The sequence below is a fragment of the Anthonomus grandis genome, chromosome 10, assembly GCF_022605725.1.
Source record: "Anthonomus grandis grandis chromosome 10, icAntGran1.3, whole genome shotgun sequence".
In the NCBI taxonomy this organism is placed as follows: Eukaryota; Metazoa; Arthropoda; class Insecta; order Coleoptera; family Curculionidae; genus Anthonomus; species Anthonomus grandis.
In genome coordinates, this window is record NC_065555.1 from 17161667 (window position 1) to 17178078 (window position 16412).

A 16412-nucleotide genomic window follows, 5' to 3' on the forward strand; every position below is an offset into this window, starting at 1 on the left:
AAAAGCTTGGTTCAGAAAGGAAAACATTAATGTAATGGAATGGCCTTCACAGTCCTCTAATCTCAATCCAATTGAGAATCTGTGGGACATATTAGATTCCAAAATCAGAAGAAAATCTTATAAAAATCAGCAAGAATTGTTTGAAGCATTGAAGGAAGCATGGGTGAATATGGATCCAGGGATTATTTCTAAGCTAATAAGATCTATGCCAAAACGTTGTGAAGATGTAATTAAGAATAACGGGTACTTTACAAAATATTAACTTATGTTTTTTTATTAGAAATGGAATAAAAACGAATATTAAAAAATGTTGCTTTACTTTTTTCCACCTAAAAAATAATTTTTTAATACAAAAATACTAAGGACAAGGAAACATGTTTTTTTTTCTTAATATTAAATTGCTTGTGTAATAATAAATTACTGGAATTAATTTTACTTCTGGTTTACATTCACTGCTTGAAAAAATAAAGTATTTTCAAACGTTGCTCTACTTTTTTCCACTACTGTAATTCTTGCACAAAAATAAGGCAACGTGTTAACTTACACTTATTAACATGGATCATTTTTTTGCAATTTATTTTATCATAAAATATCGAAATTTCGAGTTTTTTCTAATCGGATTCTGACCTAAAAATTCCAAAAGTTAAATGAAAGACATCTCAGACATGTTTAAATGGCTCTATTTGTTTACTGATTGATTGGAATTTTTTACATAAAAAAAGGTATTCTTAGTTTCAGTCGTTCGGAAGTACCGTTTGAGAGAAAATTCACTAAAATTAATGGAATATTAATTATAGACTTTGTTGTTAAAATTATTGTAAATAAAATTGCTTGAAACGACAAATCTGTACTACTCTCAGATTTTAATACTATTAGATTGACATTTTTTTTTCGAGCCCTAGTGATGGTTTTTAGACGGACCGAAACGTATGCAAAGACCCTTATCTTAAGTCTTATTTAGTTAAAGCCTCTTCATATTTAAGTCAAAAATACCTTTTTAAAAATTCTTTTTTTTTTAAGAGGAAATTTGGGTTTTCATTCTCATAAATGCAAAATTGGTTAGTATTAAAACTACCTGCAGTATCAACTACAATATTCTAAAAGTACAGTTAAAATACCAAACATGTTAGAAAAGGTAATATAAGTGCTATTAGAAAACTACTTTCTGCAATTAATTATTTTTTAAAAATAAGTTCTCATAAAGTATATTAATTAGAAAGTCAAAATAGTACAATCATCCAAGGATCTCGGTAATATCATGAAATAAAAAATATTTGAAATGCCTGAAAGGCATCAAAATCACTTGAAAGGCCTGAAATAAAATGAAAAATGACTTCATATATGCATAAACAATTGATAAAAAAATATTTCAAATCGCTGGAAGATATGAAAAAATTATCTCGAAAGCCAGCAATAAAATAAAAGATTACTTCAAATGCCAGGAAAATATATTAAAAATGACCTAAAGAAACCAGACCTAAATTTAAAAATTATATTAAATGCCTGAAAGACATTAAAAAAACATCAAGTGTGTCATATATGGAAGACATAAGAAACGAAACCAAAAGCTTGGAATAAAATTAAAAATTTCAACAAATCTCTATGTGATAACTGTCAATAAAGTTTGACGTCCTTGTGTTAAATAGAGAAAATATAGCATGTCTAGGACCTCAAATAAAAAACTAAAGTGAATTAGTGTCTTTCACCTTTCTACCATAAATGTAGGAATTATAACATCAATACATAATTACGCATGTATTGATGTAATGTATTCATATCTCGTTATTGGTTACTGCTAATAGGCTGTTTTTTTGAATAGAAATAAACCTGAAGATGATCCAAATAGAGCTCAAAACATGAAAAGCTGGAAACAGGAAAAGCTTGAAAAATATTTAAAGAAATATCAGATTGCTGAATCACGGACGATCTGAAAGGTTTAAAATATTGCATCAAAAACTTGAAAAATATGACAAAATATTTTAAATCGCTGGAAGATATAAAACATAATCTTAAAAGCCTGGAACAAAATAAAAAATAACTTCAACTGCCAGGGATAAAACCAAAATTATTGGAATATGTATTAAAAATGACCCAAAAACCTGAAATAAAATGAAAAATTGCAACAAACACCTGAAAGGCATAAAAAAACATCAGATGTCTGGACTATTGGACTACAGCTACTTTTTCGGCCTAAATAAAGGCCAAAATGTCGCAAAAGCTGGAAACAGGTAAAGCTTGGAAGATATTTAAAAAAACTGTCAGATTTCTGGAAGCCTTAATACGAGATTAGATCAAATGCCTGTGTTACACTGGTGTTACACCAAGTGTTACACTGTCTGGAATAAAATTAATTTATTATTGAAATGCTCGAAAAATATATAAAAAGGACGTTGAATTTCCTGAAAGTCTGAAACAATAAAGAGAATATTTCCATTTTTTTTAAACCTCTGGAAGAAACAGTAACTCTTAAAAAAGTGTCAAACTTTACATTACAAAAATTCGTCTTTTATCAGGCGAAGAGGTGTATATCAAAAATTGCCAGATTTGAGATAGGGCCATAATAATCACAAGTAAAAAGTATATTTTTCCATGACAAATACTATATATAGGGTTGGGATTTAATAACGGATAAGTTCAATAAAAGGGATCTTCGATTTTATTTTTGGATCGGGCATATTTTAACATCAAATGTAATATACATGGTGTCGCAAAAAAATGTGACAGAAAACATATTTTTCCTAAATGGAACCTATTGTATATTTTTGCATTTTCTGATTCTCCATAAAATTCTTCTGAATATATTTTATTAAAAATGTACAGCAATAATTTATCGATCGTTTGGGGTACTGCAGAGCTGTTAATGCCGGCCACTTCCAACATTTCATAAAATAAAATTTTAGAATGTGGAATGTAATTTATGAATTTATGCTAGAATAAAGTGTGATAATTATTATTTAAACGTAGTTACTTCGTTAACAGCTGAAGATCCAAAAATTCAAAAATATATACAGGCGGTTTCGTTTAGGAAGACAAAATTTATGTCACACTTTTCACGACACCCTGTATATTTACATTTGATATCAAAATATGCCCGGTCCAAAAATAAAATAGATGTGTCCGAGGATTTAAAAAAAATACTCCCATTTTATTTAATTTATCCGTTATTAAATCACGATAAATAATTTATAATAAATTGAATTTAATGTTTTCTTTTAACGATCTGATAATTTTTCTGGTCCAGTTAGTTGATTCGTCGGGTTCAAAGATTGATAAATAAAAGTTAAGATTTCTTTGAGTCAGCAGACTTTCCATCAAATATATTTGGAACAATGTAATTATACAAGATTTTTTTAATACAGTAAAAATCGAAAAAATTATTAAAAGTGATTAGAGAGAAAAAAAATAAGTCAATAAAAATTGGTTTTCCTCTAAAGTTATGAGAGCAAAATTTTTTTTTTTGAGGCACTACAATTTAAACCTTTATTATAATAATACAAACAAACAAAATTATATGTTTTATGCGAATTTTACTTGGAATCTTTGTTTTAATTTGTTCACTTTTTATTCTCACTTATATATTTATCTTTTTAACCAATTTCAATAATTTATTTTGATGTATAATTTTTTTTTTTGTATTATCACATGGTAATTAACTGCTTGGATTAGGGCAAACCCTAAATTAATAAGAATTTAATATTATTTATAGAATAATAATATTTATAATAAGTCCGAGTTATACGGGTTGGAGAATTGAAGATTACGCATTGTCCAAAATAATGGCAACTCCAGCTCCTGTAAGAGTTCAAATTATTAAATGGTTTTATGGAAAATAGATTTCTTGCAAAAAACATTTTTTAACTGTGATTTCGAATTTTGACAAAAGCATCCAGGAGCAAGAACCAAATATTCCAAAACTCAGGAGATATTTCCCAAAGACGAGTAGCGAACAATTGAATGTTGTGAAACATGATGGAAAAAGCAAATAAAAATAATTTTTTTTTATGAAATATTCAATTTTAAGATCAATCTTATTTTCAAATAAGACCAATCCCTCCGTTTTCAATTCCGTACTCAGTATCCTCAAAAATTGAATGTTTGGGCTAGTATTTTGAACGACCATATTATAGGGTCATTTTTTATTGTTGGTCTTAAAATACCTTGAGTTGCTGCAAATACCAAGTTCTTCCTGTCACTCAGATCATCTCTAATTTAGAACTGGGATCGGTCTATTTTCAACAAGACCGCTGCTTATAATGCTGTTATGGTAAAATAATTCTTAACAAATATTTTTCATAACTGTCTTATTAGTGGGACTGACAATATTAAATGGCCTCCTAGATCTCCAGATTTGTCCCCAAATTACTTTTATTTTTGGGATTGGCGGATCCTTTCAAGACAGATTTTTTTTCATATTATGATGGACTTGCCAAATACTATTGGGCACGAGTTTTTTAAGGACTGTTGGGTCACAGAGTATTGCTAATATCGCCTTAGACTGTCCCATTAGTCTAAAATGAGTCGTCGTTAAAATTCTTAATTTTTTTTGTTTTTAGGCTGTGTAGTATGCGATTTTACTAACCTCATTTCATGTACACGCGGTAAAGTGCCGACTTGTTGGTTGTTATGATTACTTATTTGTTGTTTGTGCTGTTAATAAACATATGAAAAATGTCAAAGCAAGTTAGGGATAACTGTATTCCGTGCGTTTTTAGAAAGTATATGGTTACAATAAATCAGTGACTACAACTGAGATGGAAGATCTTGCAGGCAGTGGATCCTACTATCAACTAGAGTCAGAGGACTCTAGCAGCGATATTTATATTGAGCCAGTTTGGATGTGTTATTGTTAGTGTGTTTGGATGAATATAAATAAGGTACTTGTTATGAGTAACCGTCATCAAAACACAATCAACAATGATCACTACGCATTAATTTTCAAACCGAAACTAGAAAAATATGTTGCAGATATGGTGAACTAAAAATTGAAAAACGAACAAAAACTATTTCGAATGCTTGTTCCATAACTCCATAGAAACTTCCACTGGGTCATAAACAGGGTTTCCGAGACAACAGTCCACCCCGAAAATCTTAAAAAATTAATTGTTTTGTCACAAACTGCCAAACATCAAATTTAATAACAACGAACAAGGTTGTTTACAAGATTTTTTGTTAACAAAAAAAAACAATAATAATAAATAGAGGGTTTTTTGACATGGAATTAAACCCTGGGGCGTATATCTAATACCAATTTTAAACCTTTTATCCTCTGATAATGGACACCACTGTGTCCGAAACTTGTCGGGAATTTTAAATTAACTGAATGTTTAATAAATAAATAATAAGTTCGGGAGATCTAGCAGGCCATTATATATTATTATATATATGATGGCGCCCTGCAGATGTTCCAAATAATTTTCAGCATTAAGATAATACACCGATTAATAAAAAAAAAGTTCAACAATATGATTTTCCAGGATACCAGCCTATACATTAAGTGTTTGAGGTCATATGTGTTTCTCGAAATAAATAAGGATTAGTATTCGCGTCAGTATTGACAGTTGTGTCTAATGACTTAAGGAGCATTTGTTGGATTTGTGCAGCAAATTTCTCTCAGGATTTAACCTATCAATATAGTACTCACAAAATAGTACACGACGATCAAAATCATCTTCATTTAGCTCATTTACTAGTTTCATTTTGTAGGCATGATATTTGTGTAATTTTAAAATTTTGTGACGATACTCTTAGTCACACAAGATGCGATAGCAATTTTTCGAGCAGATGTATTAGGTTCCATTTCAACATGACCCAACAATTTCTACCAATTTGTTTCTCATTGGATGCTGAACTTCATTGTTTCTGTTTTGTACTGATCCTGTTTCTTGAAACTTCGTCATCCAATTCATTACATAAGGATGATTTACCCTTTTATACGGATGATAATCATAAAAAGCACGTGCTGCTGCTCTAGCAGACTTATTTTGTTGATAATAAAGACTCACCAACTCAATTCTTTCCTGCAGCATATAAACCATTGGTATCAATACTATCAACATCACCAGAACTAGATGAAACCAATACTTCGTGCTACTGTTGTTATTGCTCACTTCAACACAGATACCAAAATAAAAATCACTAAACCAACAAAAGCTTTTGTCAAAATAATTTGAATTTTCGGAATGTATTTTTTCCTTAATTACGGATAATTAAAAAAAAGAAAATTTATGCAGGTAACAAAATTGCAATATTTAAACTTTTGAAGAATATCAGACTAAGACGCTTAATAACGTACTAAAAAACTACGATGTAGCAGAGCAGTTGCAGAGCGCATAAAATGTACATTGCTTTATTTCGCCTTTAAGAACTTCTCTATGCGTGATCGATTCCCCAACCTGTATACTGAGACTAATGTAACTTTAGGTCACTAATAAAAAAAGGTTGAGTTTAATTAAAAACCTTAAAGGTGTAATTACTCAAAACTAGCAATTTTCACATATACCTCCGCATGTTTGTAACGATAAATTATGATCCTCCGAGAGCATAATAAAAGAGATACTCACCCCTCTACTTCCAAAAATATTAAAAATATTCGCCCGCCTCTTGGCCGCCTTCCCAGTAATCGTCCCTTTAACCGTATACCCGCCATCTTTTAACTTCCCGCCGACCTGTATATTGTTTATGTTATTGGCACTACCGGAATCGCTGCCGCCCTTCGACAAATCCTCAAACGGAAAGTCATCGGGCGGTTGAAAGCCCGATTTGTACTTCTCTATGACCAACATGGTATCCTAAAAAATTAAATTGGTACAATATAAAACTACTTTTCCCCCTTAAAGAGAAATTCACCTCTTTTTCGTTAATTACGTCGGCCGCCTTCAAAATCCCATCCAAACATTTGTTAATAATGGGGAAAACATTCCGCTCGATCGTCACACTGCCTTTGATGAAATTTTTGATGTTTTTGATACGTTTCTCGTCTAGTTCCTGTAACTGTCTGAAGACTTCCGGTAGACCGGACCGGAAGTGTTGCCGTTGAAGCCGATTGGTCTCTTGTAACTGAACTGCATACTCGTTTTTGGCTTGGTCGCAAGCTTGCGTTTTATGCGCCATCGTAGCACGGTGTTTTTCCACCTAAACGATTTTGTGAAATAAGTGAAAAGAGAAAAAACGATGGATGGTAAATCTGGTGAATATCTGGGATATAAGAAAAAAACCACAAATTATGTAGTCCAAATGTTATAACAGATAATAGTAAATATTTGAATCCTAAAGCCGGGAATTAAATGAAAAATTACTTCAAATGACAGACTGTGAATAATGTATATTGAATACCCAAAAATTACATAAAAAATGAATCCAACTAATTTTCTAAATGAAACAAAAGCTCGTTATTCAGGTGTAGGCGTTTCAACCTTTGAAATACCATCCTCAGTACACTAAATGTTAGCTTTTTGTTTGATTTTCTTCTATACATTACTTACAATAATAATTTAAGAAATGGAAATATTATTCGCGAAATTGCCCTTTTTAACGCCCAAAGTAATGCGCCCAAAATAATGCCGAAAGGTGAAACGTTGGATTTTTTAATATAATAAAAATATACATTAAATGCCCCATATTCGTTTAATTTTCTTGCATACATTATTTACAGTAATTAATTTAAAAATAGGAACAATATTCGCATACGTATAGTCAATGCATTTTTAAAAATGCTCAAATAAAGGAGGTGCATATTGTTTCTTATTTTAAATTAATGATTTTAAATAATGTATACCGGGTGACACAGGAAAAAGGGAACACTTAATAACTTTTTTACTTTTCAAGATAAATGAAATTTGGTTTGACAATAGAATAGTTATCAGAGCATCTTTTGACATATTCTGTTATTTTTTGGTTATTATTATTATTACATTCGGTTTAATGGGAAGTGACACTACCTTTTTTATTTTAAATAGGACAATTGGTATATTATTGCGTATTTTGATAGAAAATAATATTCTGAAAATAATGATACGGCATTTGCTACTATTTTCAAAATCTTAAAAAATATTTTTTTTTAAATTTTCAAATAGGGTGCCATGAATGAATTGAACATTTTAATTATTAGTCAAGTAATCACAGAAAAATAATATTCATTGTATTTTATTTTCTAATATACACGCCTATTTAAAATTTCTACTGTTTTTTGCATTTACTTTCTTTTTTTAAATAGCACGTTATTATAAATGCAGTTTTTTAGAAACATAGTCAGTAAACATTTCAAATATTAGTAAACACTAAAATCCTTCTAAAAAACTACGGCTAATTTATTTGAATGGCAAATAATAAATGAACTTGACAAGATGTCATGTATATGTCAATTGAAAAATAATTATATAAACGCGTCAAAACGCCGCCTATTTAAGAAATCCAAGCCTTCTATGCAATTTCTATTAATTAAATGCGTTTATTTATATGACTTTTTTTTCTTCTTATAGACTTATTTATCCATCGATTTAAAAAATATTCATATCAAATTATTGAAAAAAAAAGCCTTATTTCAAAAGTGGTTGTTCCTAATAACGTACTATTTAAAAAAATTAAGTAAATGCCAAAACTACTGGTTTGGATATTTTAAATAGGCCTGTGCAAGATTTAAGCCAAGTGTCTCATTTGAAATAAGAATGTTAGTTCCGCCACTTCCGGTTAAACAGAAAGTGACGGAAAACTACTGAATATGTCGAAAGATGCTCTTTTAACAATTCCATCAATATACCAAATTTCATTTTTTTATCTTGAAGAGGAAAATAGTTCATTAAGTGTTCCCTTTTTCCTGTGTCACCCTGTATATTAAAATACGTTTTAGTGCAATTAAAAAAAACGTTGATAATGACCGCGGAGAGATGAAACGTTGACTTTTTAATGTGATGCTTTTTATAATTTTTGACCTCCTGTATATTTTAGGATGTTATACGCATAACTGTCAAATATTTCTCAATCCAAAATACTTTTGAGAAATTTACTTGACAAAATATTTCCTGTTTTTTTCTGAATTATTTTTTATTCTCCAGTATAATAATAGAACATGTGGAAATATTTTGGGTTATTTTTGGACTGAATGCATTGTTTTTCCGCATTGAAGGTTGACGTAAAAAAAAAGTGTGTGATATACGTATACTTTGGAAAATAAAAAAAGTATTACAGGATGCAACACTAAACATAGACCTATTAAATGTTAGCATAAACTCCGTGATGTCCTGATCCGTGGTTCGCAAGTTATTTTTAAAAGTATGGTTTCAAAATAAACAATTAATTTAAAGTTGATATTTATCGCATTTTATGGTCCGATAGATAATTAAAAATATAATCTTTTATTGGCATGTTAGATTAAGGTTTTTTTTATTGAAAAAAGATACACATGCGATGTTTTTAAGAGTAATACCCACAATCTTTAATTGCGATAAATATTTAAGGACCATACACTGAATGTCAATTATCACATCTGTAGTTCTATATGTTGCGTAAAGAATGATCTTTCTTTGGTTAAAATCTTTTTAGGAATTTTCTTAAAATATTCTGAGAATAGTGAAAACTTGCAACAAAAATTAGCAAAAAATTCTCTCATAAAAACTGAAATAGAAATTATATAGAATTATATATAGAAATTCTTAGCCCAAAATCATGTTTTTACCCTCAAATCCATCCTCAGGAACCTTTCTATGTTAATCTAAAAAAAGTATGAAAATACTTAAAGTGGTTCCTAAGTTATGCCCAAAAATATGTATTGTGATAAAGAGCAAAAATCTTGATGTTGCAATATGCGTTAAAATTCGGTAGCTCTGGGACTTTGGTTGGCAACATTACCTCCATGGTACCTACCTTTGGTAGGTACCATGAGGCTTCCTGAAACTTATCCAATTTGAATAAAAGCAAGCAAATAGTTACACCGTTTATTGCAATTAATACTTTCGTAAAGCTCCTTAGGCAGTGATCTTTTATATTCCCCGCTAAGGCATTTAAACGAGAAAATCGGTAGGTTTTCTCCTAAAAACAATGTACAGAAAATTAAATTACCTCGATCAGCTCAGCTGCATTTCACTTTGTAATAATATAACACCTTTGTAATTTATGTATTGAAGACCAGAGGCAATTAAAGAGAAAATATTGATTTAAGTCTAACTTTCCAATATGTAAGTATTGTCTGAAAAGTCAACTGTATTATATCCAGGTTTTTAATGGAATGGTAACTCCTAAGCATTTAAAGTAATTTAGAAATTCGTCCAGGCAGTCGAGTCTAGCATTTTACGTGTATCCTTTAAATGGAAATCACTGATAGCGTCTCTAGTTTAAGATAAAAAGAAGTATTCCAGTTCAGTTTTCAGTCCGTTTAGTATTAGCTTAGTATATTGCTCATTCAAGCTAAAGTTGACCTCGTATAAGATTTATCTTTTGTTTAAATTTATCTAAAATTATAGCAACCACTAGGAACTGAATCTTTAGCCTTAAATGTTTTCTTTCTTTTTTGACCCTACCCTTTTCCCCTTTTTTACAATAATATTTTGAGAAACAACTTCCACGTGTTCACTCATTTCGACAATTAACTAATAATACAGTTATTTATAACTTCAAAATTTCGATTACAACAATTATTAACCAAATGGCAATAATGAGTTACTTATTTTATTGGGTATTACGTCACTTAGGGGAGAGTGGGACAAGTGAATCATAGGGGGCAAGTGCGTTTCTAGAAATATGTCGAGCAACCGGCACCATAGCACGACAATGATCAGTGTAGTGTACATGTCTATTAGCGCGTATTGTGTCCTTAAGCATTTAGCTGAAAATTACTAAAATTAAGGTAAATATTAAAATTTTGCGTGTTGTTTTATAATATTTTAAGCGAAATAAATAAGGATTTTCCCTAATTTAAATTTCATTTCATTAATATTGTATGCATTTTCTTAATATTGTATGCATAACCTTATATTTACTTAATACCGCGTTATGCTTAGAATGTTGCCACATTTATCTGTCTTTTCAAGATTTAAATTTTTATATTTTAAGAACGATTGGGGTAAGTGACTCAGGCATGACTCACTGTAGTATAAAAAATTCTTCTAAATATATTTTATATATTGCAGAGGAAAAATGGTGCGTAACTACGTGCGCAAAACCCAAAAAGGATCATCCTCAGAAGATGCCATTCGTGGTGCCTTAGAAGCGTTTCAAAATAAAGAGATGTCAATTAAAAAAGCTAGTGTGGTTTTTAGTATTCCAAGAACCACCTTACAATCACGATTAAAGCGTCGACAGCTCACTCCACTTGTAAACCACGGCAGGTTCAAACCCGTATTCACTGAAAAAATGGAAAAGGAATTATGTCAACACTTAATTTTGTTAGAAAAACTGTTTTTCTGGACTTTCGACCACAGATCTTCGAAGGATTGCATTTCAATTTGCTGAAGCCAATTAAATAAGTCATCCTTTTGATAAAGATCGAAAACTTGCAGGAAAAGACTGTGTGAGCTAATTTTTAAATGGTCAGAAAATCCTCTCCATTCAAAGACCTGAAGCAACCAGCATTACAAGAGTAACAGGATTTTCCAAATCTAGGTTTAATGAGTTTTTTCAAAACTTAAAAAAGACCTTGGACGAGTTTAATTTTCCGCCGCCTCGGATTTTTAACTGTGATGAGACGAGGATTATCTGCGTTCAAAAACCGTGAAAAATTTTAGCTGAAAAGGGAAGAAAGCAAGTGGGAAGATTAACTTCTTTAGAGAGAGGAAAAACACAACTTTATTAGCTTGTGCCAGCGCTACAGGTACGTTTATTCCACCATTTATGGTCTTCCCTCGTGTTCGAATGAATCCTGGTTTTTTGAGCGGTTCATTTCCTGGAGCCGTAGGATTTCCTGCTCCATCAGGCTGGATGGATGCTGACCTATTTATCAAATTTCTAAATTATTTTAAAGGCTGCACCAAAACAACAACAGATTGTCCAAGTCTACTGATACTAGATGGACATTCAAGTCATAAGTCCATTAATTTAGTAAACCTGGCTAGAAAATCAAGAGTTTCTATTATAGAGGAGGTAAGGCCTCACACATCAAATAAGTTGCAACCGCTGGACGTAAGTGTCTTTGGACCATTTAAAACCTATCTGGCAGGAGAAATGGATCACTGGCTTACAAATCATCCAGGCTCTAGAATCACAGAATATGATATGGCTCCTATTATTAAAAATGCGCTTATTAAGGCTTTTACACCAATAAATATTATTAAGGGTTTTAAAAAAACAGGAATCTACCCATATAATCCAGATGTGTTTCAAAACAGTGACTTTGCGCCAGCCGAGAACATTCTTTAAAAGTAATGTAGGACAGAAAACATTAATCCCGTCGAGGGTCCCGTAATAAGTGATGAAGTCTTGTTGAGAAAAAATGATATCCAGAGAACTTCTAAAGAATTAGTAAACAATTTTGAACAAGATCAACCATCATGTAGTTATGTTTCAGTTTCAACTTTAAGCCCAGTTCCAAAACCCTCTCAAAAGAAAGAAAATGTCAAATCCAAATCTAGGCGCATAGAAGAATCTAAAATAATAACTAGTTCTCCTTACAAAGATCAATTGGAAGAAAGATTAAAACCAGTGAAAGCTAAGCAAGTAAAAAAGAAACTAGACGACAAACCAGGGACAAGTACTAGTAATGGAAAAAAATTAAAAGAAGGGATTTCTAAGCAAAGAAAGCAAAGTGCCACGTCAAGAGCAGAAGGGAAACAACACAACATAAAAACAATGCCGGACAAAGAGAAAAACACATTATGCATTTACTGTCATGAGACCTATGAAGACACTTGTTATGAAGAATGAATAATGTGCATGCAATGTGGTGCCTGGTTACATGAGGATTGTTCCGATAATAAGCCAGGTACTAATAATTATGTTTGTGACAATTGTCGTTCATTAGCATTCGGACTCACTTGCCCCATGTAGGTGAGTCACTTACCCCTATAACTTGGGGCAAGAGAGTCATTTTTCTTTTTTTGTTTTAAGTTTGATATTTTTCCTAAGAGTTAATGTTTAGTTTATTTTTAAGGTTATGTTAGTTTGAAACCAATTAAACTCGTGTTACAAATGATGAAAGTTTTTTATTTCTAAAACTAAGTTATACACCGCAGAGCCTTAAGGGGTCTCACTTGCCCCATCCTCCCCTATAGCAAGAATCAATTTAGAAAATACTATCTCACACGCTCAAAAATTGAAAAGAAGAAGAAAATAGACTTATTCACGTATTTAAATGAAATATGAACTGAAATCTATAATGATAGCGTTCGATATACTTAATTTAATTTAAGTTCAATAAGTTTTAAATACAATAATTTACTTGAGGTATAATAAGTTTTTTTTATATACGTAGGAGCTGAGGTTTAATCTATTAATCTCTGAGCTCGTTTCTTCTTTTCAATATCCTACCTAACTTTGTTATGAATATATATATATATATATATTTTTATAATTTTACGCTTGATTAATTAATAATTAATAATTATTAATAAATAATATTATTTGACGAACTGTTTTGAAAGATAACAAAAAATTCAAAGGTTACTTTTTTAAAATTAAAGCGGTGTGTTATTTAATCATAGAAAATATATGAATATCAAATATTTTAAATTATTAATTAATTTGAGAATGCCCTGTTCTACCTCTCTTATATATAAATATATTTCTTTTCTTTTTTCTTTGCTAAAAAGAGAGGTAGAACAGGGCAATCAAATGGCAATAAGACAGGTTTTCCGTATTATTGTGGCCCAGACTTAAACGTAGAGCCATCTTTAAATCGAGTGTTTAATGTTTTTAGTTTCGCAACATAGAAAAGGATTGAATGGAAAGATACCAGACACGAGAGGGCCTAATGCAAAACGGCTGCTACATTCGCCAATATATCAAGAAATTAGCTCAAATTTTAACAGAAGAAAATAGATATAATAAGTTATTATAATTAGCAGAAACTGAATTGCATTCTTTATTATAAAGCAAAAGAAAAAGTAAAATTCGTTTAATAATCAAAACTACTTTGTACTATATTTACACTAATAATAATTAATATTTTTAATTTGGATTCTTTAAATCACCAAATTTCCACACACAGCGGTAACGCTGTAGATTTTGCCAAGAAATATTCTTGCGATAAAGGTATTTGGAAACTGCGCTCGTTGTTTACTTTCGGATGGTGCACCTTTCCTACAGTATTAGTATTAAAAGGCTCTTTTGAGTGGTTTCAGTGCGTTCTTTTAATTAACATTAAGACTAAAAACTCCCTTTTTGCTGAAAAATGATAAAGAAGTCTGAAGTGGGTCACATATATTGGAAAAAAGGAAATTCAAATCGTTTCTTTCACAGGCGAGTTAGGTGTCAATGATGTCATCCAATGTCAATATCTAAACGGATTTGAGATGGTTGCAAATCTCTACAAACGAAAGTTTTTTGATTAAAAATTATTGAGTTAGATGTTATAAAGGGCTATATCTGCCAAAGGATATGGGTAATAAAACTTTTCCTTATAGCCTTGAGGAGTTACATAGCCCTTTATATTTTTTAACATCTAACAATTCAATAATTTTTTACCAAAAAACTTTTGTTTGTAGAGGTTTGCAACCACCTCAAATGCGTTTAGATATTTATTATACAAAAAAAAGATTAATTCAAATCCTCTGGGAGCCTTTTTCATTTCTTTAACATTCGACTTTTTAAGTAATTTCCACAAAAAAACTTTAACATTCCAACAAATTATTAACATTCCTTGGGAATTTCAGGAGATACGGGCATTATATCGATTAAATAACAGCGGGCGCGGACTATAAATAGGTTGCTGGCAAACGACATATGCTGTGTTCTATATTTTTTGGTTGCTAGATATCGATCGGGCGCTAGCTTCACAGATATGAAAAAATATCTAGAAAAACAACACAAAGGGGCAACATCGGAGGCAAATAAAGGCAACATAGAGATATTCTACGTTGCCAAGTTGCTTTTTTTTTCATTATCTTTATTGTCAGGAATCTTTCTTTTTATTCTGAAAAATTTGTTGATTACTCTCAAAGTATATATTATTTGTCAGCAAATAAACGAAACTTTTAAAGAGTACACTTTTTACATGTTACAAAATACAACACAAAAAAATATGTAGTGGATTAAGAAAATTATATATTGAATGAAAAACTGGAAAGTCGATTTGACATCATTGTCTGAGAGATGGTGAACTCAAACAACTCGCCTATGGTTTGCTGCTAGGCTTTTTCTAGGCATTCAATGTTCTAAAGTCACACAAGGAAAAAATATGAAAAACAAATTTCATTCCTATTATGAGAGCTGCGAGGATCAACTGGTAATGTAACTTCTTTACAAAATTATCTTTTTTCTCTCTAGTATCTTACCTCTGCCCTAGACAAGTTAAAATCCGCGTCGGCCTTCTGAAAACCCTCTATCGCCTTTTCCGCTTCCTTGAACGCCTTATCGTATGCCTTCTTCGCCCTTTGTAACATTTCTATTTGCGCTTGGAGTGCCTGTGACAACCTCTGACCTTCTTGTAACTGTTTCTATTAAAAAAAAAAGATAAATATCAATTACATTCATCTCAATATTTACATGGAAAAGGTGATATCATTCAACCGCAATTAGAACGTCTAATATCTTATCTGATAACTGCGGATACAAATTAGACAAAACAAACCGTATATTGCTCAATAGTCGAAAAGGGGGATTATTGAGGAAATTTTGATATTTACCTTTCTTTCTTCTCGTAAATCTTTTGCTAAGGCGGTCAGTTCTTTTATCACATTTTCTTGTAGATCCTCAGCGACGACCTCGTGTTGTCCCGCCAGATCGTTGATCTCGTTCATAAGGGTTTTGAATGCTTTACACGATGTGAATCTATTAAAAAGAGACAAGATTATTGTAAACGGGCTTACGTAATTACTAATGCTGTGATATAAATAATTCAATTAAAAAAAATTAAATATTTAAACCCAGTTACAATAATAATATTGTTTGTCATATTATGGCATGAATAAGAATTTATTTCCTTTCAGTTTTATGGTGTATTTCTTGGAGAATACCGTATTGTGCCTAAGAAAAAGTTAATGTTCTTGCAGTTAAAATGGTTAATTATATTAAGAAGAATGGGAGGCACGGTTATTATAGCGGGAATCTCGTTGAACAATTAAAAAAATATTGTTTCGAGAATGTTTGAATAAATTAGGCTTATGTGCAAGGAAGATTGCATTGTTTTAATTATATCATAGTAAGATTGGTATAACGATGTGATAAAAAGGTAAAAATTAGAAGAAAAGTAGCACATAAAGCTCAATAAGGTTTTAATTTAGATGTTTGAATTTATGGTACATTTGAAATAATCTTACTATTGCATTTAT

General features: G+C 30.8%; 1 protein-coding gene across 9 annotated transcripts in view; it reads right to left on the reverse strand.

The window, feature by feature from the left end:
• Positions 1-16412, reverse strand: part of LOC126741443 (formin-binding protein 1-like) — a 125965-nt gene that overhangs the window by 31552 nt on the left and 78001 nt on the right. For all 9 annotated transcript variants that reach the window (XM_050447850.1, XM_050447855.1, XM_050447853.1 and 6 more), the window contains exons 4-7: positions 15768-15912; positions 15417-15578; positions 6847-7131; positions 6561-6788 (exon numbers count right to left, since the gene is read on the reverse strand). In XM_050447850.1, coding sequence (XP_050303807.1) covers positions 6561-6788; positions 6847-7131; positions 15417-15578; positions 15768-15912 — 820 coding nt within the window. The remainder of the gene's footprint in view (positions 1-6560; positions 6789-6846; positions 7132-15416; positions 15579-15767; positions 15913-16412) is intronic.